Below are 18542 nucleotides of genomic sequence, written 5' to 3' on the forward strand. Positions count from 1 at the left end.
GGGCATCCCTGGGCTCCCAGCTTTGTGCCTCTCAGTGCAAGTGGACATGGCTTGTGTGTCTGGGGGGCTCCCTGCCCCCGCATGGATCCTGCTTGGGGGCTGTAGGGAGCCCCCCAGCTCTGGGAGGGACGGGGGCGCCTCCCCGCAGAGAGATACAAAAGAGATTGCTTGCGATCAGTTCCCTGAGGTACAGGGGGACCTTCCCCCCAATCTGGGGTCACCCCCCAACCTGACACTCCATGGAGTCTGACGGGGGGGCTTCTCCCTTCCCCTGTCCTTCTCCCAAGATTCAGATCCCCCCCCACCCTTGGTACTAGGGAGAAAAGAGCAATGAAGGGGCCTGTGGGGGTCCCCTCGGCCACTTCCCCGGGGGGCCCAGCACTTGTGCAGAGTTGGCTGGGTCTGGGGGGATGGAGCTGGGGGGGCAGGCGGGGGATGGGCTTGTCCCTTTTCTTCTGGGGAAAAAGGATCCGAATTCCAGTTAAAAAGCCACAAACGAAAGGCCCCAAGCCCCGCCCAGCCCCTGCCCAGCCCCCGGGAGCTTGGGCGAGCACCAGGCGGGTCCAGCGGAGGTGGGCATCGAGGGGCACAGCGGCGGGCGTCAGTACGGTGAGAAGAGGATGGGCCCGTGAGCAGTTCTGATGGGCCCCGGGGCCGGACGCAGCAGCGGGTGCGTCAGGGGGGGCCCTTGCAGGAGTGGGGGCGTTGGACGCAGAGTCAGGGGGGCAGAGGCCGCGGCTGCCATCGCGGCCGCCATGGCTAAGGGGCTGGGCAGGAGTCCGGCCGCCAGCGACTTCGGCAGGTCCTTGGGGAAGGCCAGGGGGCCCTGCAAGAGAGAGAGAGGCGGGCTCAGGGGGCGCCCACAGAGAGCGCCGAGTATGGGGGGGCACAGAGAGTGCTGGGCTGAGGGGGCACCCACAGAGAGTGCTAGGCATGGGGGGGAGGGGCACCCACAGACACAACACCGGGCTGGGGGGTGCCCACAGACAGAGCACTGGGTGGGTGGGGTGACCACCCATGGGGGCCGGCCAGGACAGGCCAGGGCGTACAGGGGGCCATATTTGTCAGCCACCCTCCAGCTGCCTGCCCACTGCATCCATCCGTCTATGGCACCCATCCGTGTCCATGGCTTGCAGAATACCCATCCGTCCATCCATCTGTCCATGGAATCTCTACCTCCAACTAACGCCCTTGCTGCAGTGCTCCTGCCCCCTCGGCCCCTGCACTCCTAGGAAGCTCCAGCCCCCCTCGTGACTAGCCCCAATTCTCTATGCAGTTGGGCCCAGCAAGGTGAAGGGAGCACCCCCCAGCCTCTCAGCTCACCCCCACTCCCACCCCCCAGCCTCTAAGCTGTCCCCCACCCCCACCTCTCAGCTCACCCCACCCCCGCCTCTCCGCTCACCCCCGCCTTTCAGCTCACCCCACCCCCACCCCCCTGCCTCTCAGCTCACCTCACCCACTTTCCCTAACCCCCGCCTCTCCGCTCACCCCCAGCTCGGCTGAGCTGCGCTGCTTCTTGTGCCGGCTCAGCAGGGGGTTGGGCTTCCCGGCTACCCCATCCCGGTGTCTCCGGCTGGAAATGTGCTGTGGGGGGAGAGGAGAGAGTCAGAGCCCTGCCTTGAGCTGCTAGACCCTGCTCCCCTCCCAGAGCTGGGCATGGAACCCAGGAGTCCTGGCCTCAGTCCCCTGATCCAACCACTAGACCCTGCTCCCCTCCCCGAGCTGGGCATAGAACCCAGGAGTCCTGGCCACAGCCCCCTGCTCCAACCACTAGACCCTGCTCCCCTCCCCGAGCTGGGCATGGAACCCAGGAGTCCTGGCCCCAGTCCTCTGCTCCAACCACTAGACCCTGTTCCCCTCCCAGAGCTGGGCATGGAACCCAGGAGTCCTGGCCCCAGCCCCTTGCTCCAACCACTAGACCCTGCTCCCTGCCCAGACATGGGAGACCGGCCTGCCACCACCCCACATGCCCTGGGGGTAGGGGCTAAGGGGGAGGAGTGATGGTGGGGTGGGGAGGCTGGGAGGATATGGGGGTCCCCAGCAGTGCCCCACCTGTTTGAGCTGGATCTCCGAGTTGACCTTGACGTTGCAGATCTCACAGTGGAAGGTGCGCTCCTGAGCATTGGGGTCCTGGCTGCCTGGCTCCCCGCTGGCCGTGGGGCTCAGCCGTGGGTATGCCTTGATGGGCCCCAGTCCGCTGCGCGCCTCCAGGATGGTTTTGTGCTTGGTACCTGGGGGGGGGGGGGGAGTGAGGGGGGACAGTGGTGGGAGCAACCTGGCCCTATGACCAGTGCTCCCACCCCACTCCCCACAGCGCCCTCTGCTGGGAATGGCTGGGGCTGGAGGAGCCGGAAGCTCCTTGGACAGCCAGCGCTCCCGTCCTGCTCTCCACAGTGCCCCCTGCTGGAGAGGCTGGAGCCTTGATTAATTTCACTTTGGATGGACTGAGTTTGCTGGCTCTTTGCTGGACCAATCCGAGGGCAGAAGCCCCCTCCCCCCCCCGTCTTGGCCCCGTGCTCAGCTCAGTCACAGCCAGTGGCCCAGGCCAGGGCAAGTCCCTGGGGCTAGGGCTGCTTGGCGCAGCACGGATGCTCCCCACAGAAAGTCCCTGCTCAGAAGCCTGGCTGCCGCCCCTCGCACGCCCAGTACAGACCGGGCTACCGGCAGGGGGCACGTGGGGAATTCCCTGGGCACTCCCTGAGGGGCGGGAAGCTGGTCACAAACGTCCCCTGCCCAGCTCACTTGCCCCAATCCACAGCTCACCCCACTCTGCTGTCCCAGCCCTGGCTCCCCACACACACAGTTGTGCCCATGCCCCCCAATCCCGACCCACAGCCCCCTGCTACTGTAGCCCTGGCCTCCCTCACACAGCTCAGTCAATGTCGCTCAGTCTCAACCCACAGAGACCCTTACTAGTTGGTGTGCCCGCAGGACAGATGGGGGCGGGGTATGGCTGTGAGGGGGCGGCTGGATGAGCTGATGTGGGGGGCTAGCTGCACAACTGGGAGGTGGCTGGACGAGCGGGGTGTGGCTGGATGAGCTGGGGGGGGCTAGATGAGCTGGGGGGTAGCTGTATGAGCAGGGTGTGGCTGGAAGAGCTGAGGGCGGTGGGGGCTAGAAGAGCCGGGGGGCTGGATGAGCGGGGTGCGGCTGGATGAGCTGGGGGGGGCTAGACGAGCTGGGGCATAGCTGGATGAGCTGGGGGGTGGGCTGGACGAGCTGTGGGGGGCTAGATGAGCCGGGGCGTAGCTGGATGAGCAGGGTGTGGCTGGAAGAGTTGGGGGTGGTGGGGGCTAGACAAGCCAGGGGGGCTGGATGAGCGGGGTGTGGCTGGATGGGGCTAAGCGAGCGGGGGGGCTGGATGAGCTTGGGAGGGGTGGCCGGAGGAGCCGGGGGGGTGGCTGGACGGGAAGCACGTTGCAGCCGCAGGGCGGGGTCGGCTGGGCTCACTGTGGCCCTTGCTCTGTTTTTCCAGGGCTGGGAGCTGGCGCGGGGCAGGAAATGCGGGTCCCCGGGGAGGGGCGCCGGGAGCTCAGGCCAGGGCCCAGGCCCGTCTCTCTGCCAGGCTCTGGAGGCCCAGCCCCGGCTGCTTCTGCAAATTAGAGGCTCCCTGGGCTGAGCCCCAGCAGCTGGGCATGCTGGGAAATTCCAAACTGGTAAAGAAGGGCTGGGGTTGCAGGACTCAGGGAGAATGCTGGGGGGGTTGGGATTGAGGGGCACTGGCAGAGCTGGGGATTGGGGGGAGCCCAGGGCTGGACTAGCAGGGGGCTGCGGGTTGGAATTGAGGGGCACTGGCAGAGCTGGGGGATGGAGCCCAGGGCTGGGCTAGCAGGGGGTTGCGGGTCAGGATTGGGGGCACCGGCAGAGCTGGGGGGTGGAGCCCAGGGTTGGGCTAGCAGGAGGCTGCGGGTCAGGATTGGGGGCACTGGCAGAGCTGAGGGGAGCCCAGGGCTGGGCTAGCAGGGGTTGCAGGTTTGGATTGGGGACACTGGCAAAGCTGGGGGGTGGAGCCCAGGGCTGGGCTAGCAGGGGCTGCGGGTTGGGATTGGGGGCACTGGCAGAGCTAGGGGGTGGAGCCCAGGGTTGGGCTAGTAGGGGGTTGCGGGTCGGGATTGGGGGCACTGGCAGAGCTGAGGGGAGCCCAGGGCTGGGCTACCAGGTGGCTGTGGGTTGGGATTGGGGGCATTGGCAGAGCTGGGGGAGGTGGAGCCCAGGGCTGGGGGAGCCACATAATTACATAGAGTTCTGCCCTAGGGCATGTGCCCCGGTGCTGCCCCTGGTCTGGGAAATGCCCAGGTTCCCCTGCTGGCCCGGTGCTGCCCTGTACCACCCTGCTCACATCCCTGATTGTGGAACCTTGGAGCTGTTTCAGAAAGGACCTGAACTTTGCTGCGCAGCACCGTGCAGGGCCCAGCCCTGGGGCAAGGACATGGTTATTTTAGTCTCTAAAAACACGGCAGCATTGTTGGGCCTGGCAGCACCCGGCAGAACAGCCCCCGCAGGACGAGGCGCCACATGGCCCCTGCTGGCACAGCCCAGGGTGGAGCCCCTGTTCCACAGCAGGGCTGCCTGCCCCCCGGCCCTGTACCTTTGTTGTGAGCCTCCAGCTGCGACAGGGAGTTCACAGCCACCTTGCAGAGGGCACAGTACAGCAGCTTCTTGGCCTTCTCCTCGTCTGACTTGGAGGCCGCCCCTGGCCCCACGCTGCTGTTGCTGCTGGGCACACAGGTGTCAGCGGGCGCTGATGCCACATCCCCCTTGGCCAGCGTGCCCCTGGGCTCCTGGCTCGCTTCGGCAAAGGAGGCCTGGTAGGGCGGCACGGCCGGGACCGGAGACGCCAGGTAGGGGGGCTTGAAGGGCGAGGTGGGCGCCGAGGGCACTGTCACCCCCAGCCCGTTCTGCTGCTCAGCTGCAGGAGAGAAGAGAAAATTCAGAGCTTGTGTGGGGTGGGGAGCCAGGCAGGATTGTAGGCACAGCTGGATCCTTGGGGTCTGTGCCCCACGGTAGAAGGGGTCAGCCCGTTGGGATGCCTGGATGCGAGATGGGGACCAGGACAGGCTCAGCAGCTGTGCGGCAGGGAGAGGACTGGCTGCAACCTCTGCCCCCTGCATCCTGCCAATCCCTGAACACCCCACAGGTCCCCCTGCCCCCCAGGTGCAGTGGAGCCACCAGCTGGCCAGCCAGGGGGAGCCCAGCCAGCTAGCAGGGGGAGGCTGCCCCCCACGGTGCCTGCGGAGGGCATAATCTTGGGTCCGGACCAGCGCATGCCCCGCTGTTGCAGTGTGGGTGACCAGTGGCACCATTAGCACTTGCTGCTCATCCCCCGGGGCAGCATGGGGAGGAGCAGAGGCTGGCAGGAGTCGGGCTGGCAAAGGGGCGGCCTGTAGAGGGGCACTGGGGCTGGGATTCAGGGGCCTCGGCACAGCTGTGTGTGGTGTAGCCCCAGGCTGGGGGCTGTGGGTTGGGCCTGAGGGGCATCACCTTCTCTACCCAAACCAGCCCGGCTGGGCCACCAGGTCATGCCAACTGAGCCAGGGGCATGGGCTGAACTCTGCGTGAGCACCATGGGGGAGCAGCTCCCATGGGGCCCGACAGGAGCCCAGGGCCCTCCCCCATTGACTGCCCATGAGGGGCCAGCTGGGGTTGGGTGCAGGACAGGTTCTGGGGCACCAGGCTGGACCATACATGTCCGAGCCTGGGCTCCCGGTGCCCTCGCTGTGCCAGGCACCTTAGCTTGGAGGGAAAAAAGGGAGAAGAGACACGTACATGCTGAGGGGCTCCAGGGCAGCCCAGCTGCTAGTCCTGTCCCCCCAGCCATGGGCCTCCCCCTCCCCATCCCACAGCCCTCAGGGGCCAGCGGGGCCATGCCTGGGCCCTGGCAAAGCAGCTGTGAAGTCTGGTGGCCAGGAATGAGCTCAGGGCAGCCATGTGGAAGAGCTGCCAGCGGTAGGGGTGGGAGGAACTCGGTCCACCACTGGGGCACAGGGCCCTGGACCCATTGCATCCATGTGGGTCTCTGCCCCCCAACTGGAACCCCTGCATGGGGGCATGCTAAGAGGAAGGGGATGAACCCTCTGCCCTCACTGGCATCCAGGGGCACCCTAGGAAGTGGGTCAGGAGCATCGTCTCTGCTCTGCAGAGGAGGAAACTGAGGCAAGGAGAAGGGAAGTCAGGCAGGAGCAGAGCTAGGAACAAAACCCAGAAGTCCTGGCTCTCTTGGCTCCCCCCCGCCGCTAACCACTAGACCCCATTCCCCTCCCAGAGGCAGGGATAGAACCCCACCACCGCCCCCATTCTAAGCACTTTCTAAGACCCCACTTCCCTCCAAGGGCCAGCCTGGCTCAGGGGTGGTTCCTGTACCCGGCCCCGAGGAGCTGGGACCCCAGGACCAAGCCCGTGGGCCTGGCCTGGCCGGTCCCCTCCTCCCAGCAGGCTGTGTCCATGAATCCCAGCATGCATTGCTCCATGCCCATGCTCCCGGGTGCACTGGGGAAATGCCCAGGTTTCCCAGCCGGCACTGGGGCACACAGACATCCCACTGTCGTGCTGCCCGTGGCGACAGGCCCAGTGATTGTCCGGGCACAGAGATCAGCCCCAAAGCAAAGCCCAAGGTGACGTCCCCAGCCTAGGGGCCTGGAGGGCACAGACCCCTTGGTGCCGGGAGGAGGGGACCCCTGGGAACCCTTTACAGTGAGAGCGGACAGACATTGGGCCCAGCCAGCTCTGCTCACACACGTTCCCCATGCTGGGTGCCAGGGCTGTGGGGAACAGGGCCTCCTTGGGGGTTCAGCCCCTCCTAGCCCCCAGCGGCTCAGAAAGACTGGGAGCTGCCCACCCCGCTCCAGGCAGGGCTGCCATGGGAGGGGGGTGGGGCGGTGCCCAGCATGGCCGGGGTGGGGTGGAGGGTCAAGAGCCATGGCGACGGCGGATCAGGTCTGGGACTGAGCGAGACAGACAGACGCTGAGCAGGAGCCGGTGCCAAGGGCAGGGCCCAGTAGCAGCAGCGCAGACGTCCGCCTTCCTCGCTCCTCCGCCAGGGGCCGACCTGCTGCCTCCAGACCAGCAGGGTCCAGCAGAGGCTGCCAGCGCTCTAGGGCTTTACCTCCCAGAGCTTCCCCCGCACTGAAATGCAGCCACCTCTGGGGTGGGGCATGGCAGCTGGCTAACAGTGCACAACAGGCTGCCAGGAAGTGAGGACGGATGCTGGCATCCACAGGGAAGTGCGGGGGGCTCGGATGAGACGGGCTGAAGAGACACTGGAATCTGGCCAAGACAGGGGGGACTCTGAAGAGAGCCAGGGAATCTATCATGGCCCCGAGCAGTCAGGACACTACAGCTCATCCCAAGGATGGCGCCTTCTGCAGCCCAGTGCCCCCTAGCGCCATGCTGGGATCAGCCCTGCCTGAGGCAGAGCGCCCCTGCTGAGCCCCTCCTCCCCGCTCCCTGCAGCCCAGCGCCCCTGAGCGCCACACTGGGGTCAGCCCTGCCTGCGAGTGGAGAGCGCCCCCTACTGAGCCCCCCACTGCTCCCTGCAGACCCTGTAGTGTTTTGTGGTGGGCTCCCGTGCCAGCCCTGCCCCCGCTCAGCCTGGCCGCGTGCCTGCCCCACGCCGCAGAGGGAGGGATCTATCACTTAGCACGGCTGGGTAATGCCATCGATCGGCTCCGAGAACGAACCTGCCCAGGCCGTGGCAGAGCCCACGGCGCCTTCAGACGGGCTCTCCCGGCTCTCCTGGGCCCAGGTTGCCACAAATACAGCCCCCCCCCCACCTAGCCTCCCCTCCCGCGCTGGCCCAGTCTCCTTCCCCCCCAGCCCAGCCCCCCCACACACCTAGCCTCCCCCCTGCACTGGCCCAGCCCCCCACACCTAGCCTCCCCCCCCACACACACACACCTAGCCTCCTCCCACGCTGGCCCAGTCTCCTTTCCCCTCAGCCCAGCCCCCCGTATGACCCTCCCCATACCTAGCCTCCTCCCACACTGGCCCAGCCCATGTCACCCTCCTTCCCCACCTCACCCAGCCACCCCATACACTCCCCCCCAGAGCTGCCCTTCCCGCCCCCCCTCCCGAGCACAAGGCCCAGAGTGCGATTTCTGCTCTATAATTCATGGGGCCCCACTAAACTTCCCCCCGGCCCCAGTTCCACTCATGAGGAAAGCTTCCAGACCCAGGGCACGCAGGGTAGCACGGCTCCGGTAACCAGCTCACATGGGGGGGGGGGGCAGAGCTTGGAGCCGGCTGGAAGCACCCATGGGCCCACTGGGGTCCCACAACTGGGGCACTAGCAGCAGGGGGTGATCCCTCCTCCCCCCAGCCTCCCTGTGCAAGGAGCTAGGGCAGAATGGAGAGGGGGCTGGGCCCTGTCTGGGCTCCCACGCCAGGTTATGGGGGGTGGGCAGAGGTTTGGGGGGAGATCTGCTAACACTGGGGTGCTGCCAGGAGGGAGGAGAGTGACTCCACAGGGGGTGCCCTCCCCTCCATCCAGGATGGCCCCAAACCAGGGCAGACATGAGAGCACCTGCCCCACGGCCCTGCCCTTCCTGCCCCGCAGCTCTGCCAGTGCCCCCCAGTCCCCTACCATCCCAGCCCTGGGCTTCCTGCCCCCAGCTCTGCCAGTGCCCCCCAGCTCCCTGCCATCCCAGTCCTGGCCTGGCCTTTCTGCCCTCCAGCTCTGCCAGTGCCCCACAGTCCCCTGCCCCCCCAGCTCTGCCAGTGCCCCCCAGCCCCCTGCCATTGCAGCCCTGGGCTTCCTGCTCCCAGCTCTGCCAGTGCCCGCCAAACCTGATGCCCCCGGGCCCCTCTGTTGCAGCCTAGTTTGCTGTTGGCTCTAAGGATGGGATGCCCAGGGGAGAACAGGATCTGGATCCAGTCTGTCCCCTCCCTGCCGCCCCCATGAACACGGCGCCAGCTGCAGGTGCAAGCCGTGACCTCGGCCTTGGCAGTGGTATGGGGATGGGCAGGGGTGTGGGGGGGAGGGCACGAGTTCATTATCCGGTAGCACCGCAGCGCCAGGCTCTGCAGAGCCACCTGGCTTCCGGGCGCCACGCAGCTCCATTACCCGCCTGTTGCAACTGCAATCAATTTTTAATTTGATGCTATTTAATTAGCCGCCTGGCTCGGCTGACGAGCCAGCTTGGGTTTCCACTGCAGAGGGAGCTGCCCCAGAGCTGGACTTGGAGGATGGGCCGGGGCTGGCCTGTGTGCGGTTGGGGATGGGATGGAATTGCTCCCTGCTCCCAGGGCACCGTTGCTGGGCACCACTGAGCCGCCGACGTCCCACCCCAGAACCAGCCTCATTTCCGCCCGTCAGTGCAGGCTGGCGGCTGCCGCGCAGGGCACTGCTGGGACTGCCCCCAGCCCTGTGCCGAGAATGGGTCCTCCCTGAGGCACTACTGCTGCCTGGGGCAGGATCCCCCAGCCCCCCAACCCCAGGGGTGCCCCATTATCCCCTCCGGCACCAGCACAAGACCAAGAGGGTGGGGAAGGTGCTAAGGGGAGGGTTAGCGCCGTGTGTGATCAAAGCTCCCATCCCCCCCGCCGGCTGGTGGGGACATGGTTGCCGAGGCCCCAGGGGGGAAGTGGGAAAGGCCCGTGGGGGCGGGGGGCAGGGATCACCTGGCTTGTCCGAGTCGCTCTCACTGATGCTGGACATGGGGCTGCCCACGGGTCCCTGCTTGTTGCCCTCACGGGGCCCCGACTCCTTCTGCCGCGTCTTGGCCGCCTCCATGCCCTTGACGCGCCGGGCGTGTCGGTTCCCCTTGTAGTGCGCCTCGGCCTGGCTCTGCGGGGAGAGGGGGGTCAGGGCGCCCTGGGAAACCCCGGCAGAACGGCCCCCACCCTGCCCCCATCCTCCCTTGCCCTGCCCTCCAACCTCCCCAAGCTCCCAGGGCAGTCCCCCACATCAACCCCCCACCTGACACTTCCTCCACAGTGCGGTCCCCGCATAAACCCCTGACCCTCCCCCCAGAGTGTGGCCCCCTACACCAACCCCCGACCCTCCCCCACAGCACAGCCCCACCACATCAACCCCCGACCCTCCCTCTTACAGTGTGGCCCCCCCACGCCAACCCCTGTCCCTCCCCCCACAATGTGGCCCCTCATATCAACCTCCGATTCTTCCCCCACACTGTGGCCCCCCGCATCAATCTGTGACCTGACACTTCTCCCACAGTGCGGCCCCCTACATCAACCCCAATCCTCCCCCCACAGTGCAGCCCCCCACATCAATCCCCAACCTGACACTTCCCCCACAGTGCAGCCCCCCCATAAACCCCTGACCCTCCCCCCAGAGTACGGCCCCCCCAAATCAACCCCCGACGCTCCCCCACAGTGTGGCCCCCCCAACACCAACCCCCGACCTGACACTTCCCCCACAGTGCGGCCCCCCCACATCAACCCCTGACCTTCCCCCCATAGCTCCCTGACCTACCCTTCCCTTCAGCAGCCCCCCAATGCTGCCTACAACACCCCCCCCCAGTTGCTTGGCCCCCTCACCCCCATGACGGCTGACAAGTTCTCCCCCTCCATTAACCCCCTCCCATGGAGATCGGGGCTGGCACCACTATCACACCCCATCTCACTTCATGCACATCCCCCCAGGGGCCAGAGTGTGTGTGTGTGTGTGTGGGGGAGGTGAGGAGTCCGGGGGGCCCTCCCTGCAGCCAGCACAGACCCGTGGGCCCCTTGGGGCAGAATGGGCCCCAAATGCTCCCAGCTGGCCACACCCCATCCTGAGCTCCAGCCAGCTCAGCGCCTAGGGCCTGGCTCAGCACCATGGGGGAGCAGCCCCTGGCCTGCAGGCAACACAGCACGGGGCTGCGGAGGCGCGGGAGGGGGCCCTGGGTCAGCTCTGCCCCACCCAGCCCTGAGTGTGTGTGACCCAGACGCGCCTGCCCGCCTGCCACCTCCGCCAGCCGGGCAGTGTGCGGAGGGGGGGGCAGGGACCCACTGTCAGAGCCCAGACCCCCAAGGACACACAGACAGGGCGGTGCTTCCAGAGCCACAGGCCAGAGGGGAGCATTGGGAGTAGCCCCCCAAGGCTCCTGGAAAAGGGCCAGAGAATCCACACAACACAGAGCCCCCCACTACCCCAGTCCTGGGCTCCCCCGCCAATTCTATGGTGCCCCTCAATCCTGACCTGCAGCCCCCTGCTTTCCCATCCCTGGGCTCCCCCTGCCAGCTCTATGGTGCCCCTCAATCCCGACCCGCAGCCCCCCACTACCCTAGCTCAGGGTCCCTCCCCAGTAACTGGAAGTGAGGCCGGCTGGGGGGGAGGGGTACACAATTCCCTCTCCCAGTCATTGCTGGCAAGACCCTCCCATGAAAGATCCCAGCTGGGAGCTCTGACAGCCTGAGGCAGGGGAGGGTCCAGCACATTGCAGCCAGAGCGGCTCCTGCCCCCATGCAGCTCCCCACTAGGGCCTGGAGCACTCAGCAACTGGGCCAGAGGGGAGAGCCTCGGGATCTAGTGGATAGAAAGGGGGGCTGGGAGCCAGGACTCCTGGGTTCCATGCTCTGCTCTGGGAAGGTGAGGGGCCCACTGGTTAGAGCAGGGCGGTGGGAGCCATGAGAGGGAATGACTGGGGTGCTGCTAACGCCCTGGGGTGGATGTGCTGCCTTCACAGCACCCCCACATGGCAGAGGCTCTTGCTGCAGCCACGCCCAGTTTGGATTCTCTTCTGCGCCTAACGAGTCTCATTGTTCTGGGGCTTGCTCCCGGGGCGCCCTGGGAGATCCCCTGAACCCCACCCTGCCCAGCTGGAGAGACATGGCCCTCCCCAGCCACATTGGCTACCAGAGCCGGCAGAGGCCACCCAGGGGCAGAGATGGGACTGTCCTGGGCATGGGGCAGAGAGCTGGGAGTGTGGGGCGCTGGAGGGGAGCGCTGGGCTGTACGCAGCCCGAAGGGGGCGCTGGGCTGTACACTGCTCGGAGGGGGTGCTGGGGGGAAGCGCTGGGCTGAACGCCGCAGAGGGGGCGCTGGGGGGGAGCGCTGGGCTGAATGCCGCCCGGAGGGGGCTCTGCGGGGCAGCACTGAGCTGTACCCTGCCCGGAGGGGTTGCTGAGGGGGGAGCGCTGGGTTGAACGCCGCCCGGAGGGAGCGCTGGGGGGAAGCGCTGGGCTGTACCCTGCCCAGAGAGGGCGCTGGGGGGAACACCTGGCTGTAGCCGCCCCGGCGGAGGCTGCTTCTAGCCGCACTCAGCCTTGTTTATTTATCCCAGGACTCGGCGCCTCCGCTCCACCTGGGGTCACAGCCTGAGATGTGGCTGCAGCCCCACAGCTGGGAGACAACAACAAACCACAGCTCAGCTAATCCCCAGCCACGGGCCAAGGGCCCCTGGCGCAGCCCCTCCCCCCCCCCCCCCAGCATGCAGCGAGGCGTGAGGACAGCGCTGCGGGTCCACAGCCCCTGGTTGCTGCTGGGAGAGGGACGAACCCTGGGGCTCTGCCGGTGCCCCTCAATCCCGACCCGCAGCCCCTGCTATCGCAGCCCTGGGCTCCGCCCCCCACCCCAGCTCTGCCGGTGCCCCTCAATCCTGACCCGCAGCCCCTGCTATCGCAGCCCTGGGCTCTGCCCCCCACCCCAGCTCTGCTGGTGCCCCTCAATCCCGACCCGCAGTCCCTGCTATCTCAGCCCTGGGCTCCCGCCCCAGCTCTGCCGGTGCCCCTCAATCCCGACCCGCAGCCCCTGCTATCTCAGCCCTGGGCTCCCCCCAGATCTGCCGGTGCCCTGGTGCTGCTGGCAGGCCGTGGGGCTGGCCGTGGGACTGGCTGTGGGGCGTTGGTGCCCGTGGGGAGATGTCACCCGTTTTCGGGACATGTTTCCGAGGGTTTAAACTTTCAGTGCCTTGTGCCAAAGGACAGCTGTGGCAGCAGCCGCCCCCATCCCCCACTAGGACTGGCACCCTTCGCTCTGGTGGATACCCACTGGCCCCAAACTGCACCCCCGAGGGCCGGGGGGCTCTAAGTGCATCCTGGGGGGAGGAGATCCCCCTCCCACACCACCTCTGGAGCGGCCAGCCAGGGGCTGGGAGCAGATCCTGGCCTGGTTGCCGGAGCAGACAGGAATAACAGCTGCACTGACGCAGGACAATGCTGCGGGGGGGAGGGGGGGCGAAATCTCTCCTGCTGAACTAGCTCTGCACAGCTGGCCTGGGGCAATGCAGGTAAAGTGGTGCCCAGCCTGCAGGGGGCACTGCTAGCCCCTGGTACCCCATTCCCTGGGCTCTGCCCAAGGGGCCCAGCCTCGGACATGCCTCGCCCCAGCTGGGCCCCACCGCCAACCCACTCCAGCCCAGCTCGAACCACAGAGCAGCAAATAACCCCGCCCCCGAGACCCTGGCCCCAGGGCCAAGGGCCTGACGCAGTGGGGAGCGGAGCCGGGGCAGGGCTGGGCGACCGAACAGAGCCCAGGGGTGCTCGGAGGGGTGGGGGGGCTCAGCAAGGCGCGCTTTCCCCTCCCAGTCAGTGCTGACCCCGGGGTGCTGTGCTGGGGGGAGGGGGCTTGTCGGGGGCTCTCCCCTCCCGGTCAGGGCTGACCCTGGCGCTAGGGGGCACTGTGCTGGGGGGAGAAGGCTCGTCAGGGACTCTCCCCTCCTGGTCAGGGCTGACCCTGGCACTAGGGGGCACTGTGCTGGAGGGAGTGGAGGGTAGGCTCAGTCGGGGGCACTCCTCTCCCTGTCAGTGCTGACAATGGGGTGCTGTGCTGGGGGGAGGGGGCTCGTCGGGGGTCTCCCCTCCCGGTCAGTGCTGAACCCGGCGCAAGGGGGCACTGTGCTGGGGGGAGGGGGCTCGTCGGGGGCTCTCCCCTCCCGGTTAGTGCTGACCCTGGTGCTAGGGGGTGCTGTGCTGGGGGGAGGGGGCTCCTTGGGGGCTTTCCCCTCCTGGTTAGTGCTGACCATGGTGCTAGGAGGTGCTGTGCTGGCGGGAGGGGGCTCGTCGGGGGTCTCCCCTCCCGGTCAGTGCTGAACCCGGCGCAAGGGGGCACTGTGCTGGGGGGAGTGGTGCAGGGCTCGGTCAGGGGCTCTCCCCTCCCGGTCAGTGCTGACCCCTGGACCGCGCCCTGACTGCTCCCTGCATGCACCCCCCGCCCCCCCCACCCCCACGCACACGCACACTGCCTGCCGGACAGCACTTTCCGCATGGTCCCACAACGCTCCTGGGCAGGGCAGGGTGACTGTGGATCCGTTACAGGCAGGGAACATCAGGCCCAGCGCGGGGCCAGCACCAGCCAAGGTCATGCTGAGCCAGCGGGAGAGCTGGGAAGAGAACCCCGGTGTCCTAACCCTCAAGCTTCCACCAGCCAGCGTTCCCCTCCCAACCTCCCACCACCCTGCTGGAGTCTGAGGAGGTGGAGCTGAGTGGTTAGAGCGGGTGAGGTGAGCCAAGACTCCTGGTCCTATCCTTGTTCTGTCACTGAATTTCTATGTGCTCACACACCAGCCACTCACTCTGTGACTCAATTTACCCCCTGGAATGAGGGAGGGATCAACAGGGCCAAAGGAACAAGGAGCTAGAGTGAGCCCCAGGGGGAAGGTCAGTGTCAGACAGGGGCCAGGCTGCGGGGGGAGGGGAAAGGGTCTGACCCCATCCCACCCACCAGGGAACACACAGGACAGACAGACGAGCTCTCAGCAGCTCCCACGTCCATTGGTGGTCGAGGAGCCAGCCTGGTCTGAACAGTCCCCTTCCTGGCCTGGCGCAGCTTAGCCTGGCCCGCCCCTCCTGTGGGACCCAGACCAACTCTGCCATCCCCCACCTTGGGTCACGTCCCTGGGGTCCAAGCAGAGCCTAGCCCTCATCGGCCCTGTGACCAAGCGGGAAGTTTGGGTAATATTTTTAAGAAGCTGAGCTGTGCCTCAGTTTCCCCTATGTGCAACACTGCTCCCTAGTGATGGGGGGAGGCCTGTGTGCTCTCGGGGCAGGCTAAGATGCAGGTGGGTATCACCAAGCTGTCTGGGCCTTGATCCCCACCTCAGGGCAAACCCAATCGCCAAGACATGGCCACCTAGCAAGCAAGGCCCCAGAGAGATACGGACTCAGGCCTCTGCAGAGGGGGCTGAGCCCCTCCCACTCGGGAGCCCAGGCTGGGGCTAAGTGCTGGCTGCTGCAGGAGTGGGGGGTTCAGGGGGTTCAGAGGGGCTTGGGCTGCCCACGATGGACTCTGCTAGCCAAGGACCCCGGTCCAAGTGAGCCAAGTGTGTGGCTGCGCCGGCCGGGCATCCCTGTGGTGCTGGCCCACAGGGTGAAGGCCCCGAGGTCCTCAGTGAAGCCGTGTGGCTTGCCCTGGGGGAAGAATGACACCCTAGGGGTCTGGGTTACTGAAGGGGGCCTCCCGGAGACTGGTCCAAAGCTGGGGCCGCAGCACCCAGCTGTGGATCTGCGATAGGTTCTGGGTCCAGCTGCCTTGGGGCTGGCGATCCCGGCTCATGGGGCGGGGGGCCTTTGCCAGGAGCTGATGCAGCAGGGGACTCACCTCTGAGTTGAAGCGGATCTGGCAGACGTTGCAGGAGATGACGGGGCGCCGGGCCTTGCTGAGGGGTGCCCCGAAGGTGTGGTTAATCACCGCCTTCTGCACTGGATCCATCTGTGGGGAGAGTGATGCTGTGAGGAGCCACGGGGAACTGGGCACCCACAGAGCCCTGGGCATAACTTTGGGGGCTCTGCCTGCCCCACCCTGGGGGGTCTCCTCCTGCAGCGACTGGGGGAACTGCTCCCAGGGAAGCTGGACTAAACTCCCATGGGTGGGTCTCTCTCTCCAACAAGAAACATCACCAACTGGGGCCCCGCTGACCATTCATAGAGGGAGCTCAGTGACCCACCCCAGCTACCCCTGGCCCCACCTCCCAGCTCTGCCAGTGTCCATGGGGCAGGGTGGTAGTGGAGCAGGGGATGCAGCCAGCAGACCAATGCATGGAGGGAATGGGCCAAGGGGCACTCCCCCCGACCCCTCCCACCACAGGAGCTCCAGGGGTCACTCCATTAGCTGGCAGAAGCAGTAGGCTGTTACCTGCCTAAACATTAGAAGACATGGTACTCAGCCAGCAGGTCCATTCATCATCTGCAGACAGACTGCTCCCTCCCCTGCCCATGTTGGGCTCCCCTGCCCCCTGAGCAGCGTACAGCCCAGCGCTCCCCCGACAGGGATGCATGGAGTCTCTGTAATGGGCCAGCCCAGCCCCTAGATCCAAACAGCCCCGCCGCGATCCAGCTCCAAACAGCACCTTGGGCCCCTCCCTTGCTCCTGGGGGAGCTGGCAGTTCACCCTCCCTCCAACCACAGCCCCCGCTGGCTGCTCCCCTGGTACACATGCTTGCTCGCTCGCAGCTTCCCTTTCCCCCAGCCACTGCCCCCCTACCCCAATACACATTGGCAGCTGCCCCTCCCCCCCAGCCACAGTCCCCCTGCCCTCCCCCAATACACATGCTGGTAGCTCCGCCTCCCCACAACCATGGCTCTCCTGCCTCCGATACACACTCTGGGGGCTCCTCCTTCCCACCAAGATACACACACTAGCACCCTGCCCTCCCCAAAACCTCCAACCTAGCACCTTGCCCGCCCCAGCACCCCCCAAGGGCCCAGCTCTGCCCCTGCTGATCCCCAGTGCCACCAGCCCTGCCACCTGCGCTTCCCCCAGTCCCACCACTTTCCATTTGCTGCAGTAACTGGAGCATATTAAAATTCCAGCTGCAAACACATCCTATGATTGCAGGGAGCGGGGGCGGGCGCCAGTTGCGGGTGCTGGGAACAGGGATGTGCCAGAACCGGGGGGCTGGCTGCCGAGATATAGGCCCCTGCAGGGACCCCGCTATCTCACCCCCACCCCGGGGCAGCCTGCAGCTCCTGATGCTGAAGTCCGGGAAGGGAGCTCAGGAGAAGGCCTGGGTTGGCTCAGTCCCCTCTGGGAAGCAGGGTCGCCGGGCAGAGAACGGGCAGGGAACATGCAGCCGCCCCAGCCCTGGAGGAGCTGGCAGGGGCTGGATCCAGCTCCAGGCTGTGTCTGATGGGAGGCCGGACTTGCAGGGTGTCCCCACAGATCCTGCGGGCCACTTCCCTTGCTCCAGCATCCCAGGCAGGCTCCCCTGCCCCGGGAGCCCTCACCTGCTCTAGGGCCCATCACTGCCCTAGTCCCTCATCACCCACATTAGTCCCTCATCACCCGCCCTTGTCCCCCATCACCTGCCCCAGGTCCCATCACCTGCCCCAGGTCCCATCACCTGCCCTAATCCCCCATCATCCGCCCCAGGGCCCATCACCTGCCCTAGTCCCCCAACACCCGCCCTAAGGCCCCTCACCGCCCCAGGGCCCATCACCATCCCTAGTCCCCCATCACCCGCCATGGGGGCTCCTCACCTGCCCTCGTCCCCCATCACCCACCCCACGGCCCATCACCTGCCCTCGTCCCCCACCACCTGCCCCTGGGCCCCTCACCCCCCAAGTCTCCCATCACCCACCCTGAGGCCCCTCACCCACCCTAGTCCCCAATCACTTGCCCCTGGGCCCCTCACCTGCCCTAGTCCCCCATCACCTGCCCCGGGGCCCATCACTGCCCTAGTCCCCCACTGACACCCCAGGATGTGCTGCCACCCAGGAGTCTGGGCCCTGCTTGCAGGTCAGACTCCTCCCAACACACTCTGTTGGGTGCCACGATACCGGCTGCCCCAGAGGGAGGATGGGTCGCACAGTCGGTCAGAGGTACAACTAGGAATAGAACTCAGGCATCCTCCCCCCCACCACCCACATCCTCTGCTCTGACCATTAGACCCCACTCCCCTCCCAGAGCTGGGATAGAGCCCAGCAATCCTGACTCCCAGCCCTCTGTTCTGTCCACTAGGCCTCCCCGAGACCCATTGCTTCAGCCCCACATCGCCGCACACTGAACGCGCCACTTTCCCATTGGCTGTATTTTGTTTATTCCAGCTTTTACCCCGAATGATTAGCGAACGCAGCGCTCTGATTGGGTGGTGACAAAGCCGTGCGGCGCTAACTGGCTGGCCAAGCCCCCCCCCCAGAGCCCAGCGCTACCACCCCTACAGAGCCTGGTCCTACCACCCCCCACGCCAGAGCCCGGCGCTACCATCCCACCCCCCCCAAGAGCTCGGCCCTACCACCCCACCCGCCCCCAGAGCCCAGCGCTACCACCCCTACAGAGCCTGGTCCTACCACCCCCCACCCCAGAGCCTGGCGCTACCATCCCCTCCCTCCTCCCTGAGACCAGCGCTACCATCCTGCCCCCCCCAGAGGCCGGCCCTACCACCCTTACAGAGCCTGGCCCTACCATCCCCCGCCCCCGAGCCCAGTCCTACCACCCTCCAGAGCGCAGTCCTACCACCCCCCACCCACCAGAGCCTGGCGCTACCACCCCCCAGAGCCCAGTCCTACCACACCCCTCCCCCGGAGCCCAGCCCTACCACCCCACCCCCAGAGCCCGGCCCCACCATCCCCCCCACCCCGAGCCTGGCACTACCACCCCCATGGAGCCCAGCTCTGACACCCCCACGGAGCCGGGGGTGGGGGGCACCTTGTGCTACAGGTAGATGTTC

The 18542-nt window shown here is 66.5% G+C and overlaps 1 protein-coding gene across 7 annotated transcripts in view; it reads right to left on the reverse strand.

Moving 5' to 3' along the window:
* Positions 1 to 479: 479 nt before the first annotated feature.
* Positions 480 to 18542, reverse strand: part of ZNF385A (zinc finger protein 385A) — a 69947-nt gene continuing 51884 nt past the window's right edge. For 3 of the 7 annotated variants that reach the window (XM_074934837.1, XM_074934838.1, XM_074934836.1), the window contains 6 exons: positions 15476 to 15586; positions 9616 to 9781; positions 4589 to 4909; positions 2053 to 2231; positions 1489 to 1584; positions 486 to 826 (listed from right to left, as the gene is read on the reverse strand). In XM_074934837.1, coding sequence (XP_074790938.1) covers positions 602 to 826; positions 1489 to 1584; positions 2053 to 2231; positions 4589 to 4909; positions 9616 to 9781; positions 15476 to 15586 — 1098 coding nt within the window. In that variant the 3' untranslated portion in view covers positions 486 to 601. Of the gene's footprint in view, positions 827 to 1488; positions 1585 to 2052; positions 2232 to 4588; positions 4910 to 9615; positions 9782 to 15475; positions 15587 to 18542 lie in introns of all 7 variants that reach the window. The other 4 variants (XM_074934834.1, XM_074934833.1, XM_074934835.1 and 1 more) reach the window with 4 other exon arrangements.

Source organism: Natator depressus, chromosome 20 (assembly GCF_965152275.1).
Source record: "Natator depressus isolate rNatDep1 chromosome 20, rNatDep2.hap1, whole genome shotgun sequence".
Taxonomy (NCBI): domain Eukaryota; kingdom Metazoa; phylum Chordata; order Testudines; family Cheloniidae; genus Natator; species Natator depressus.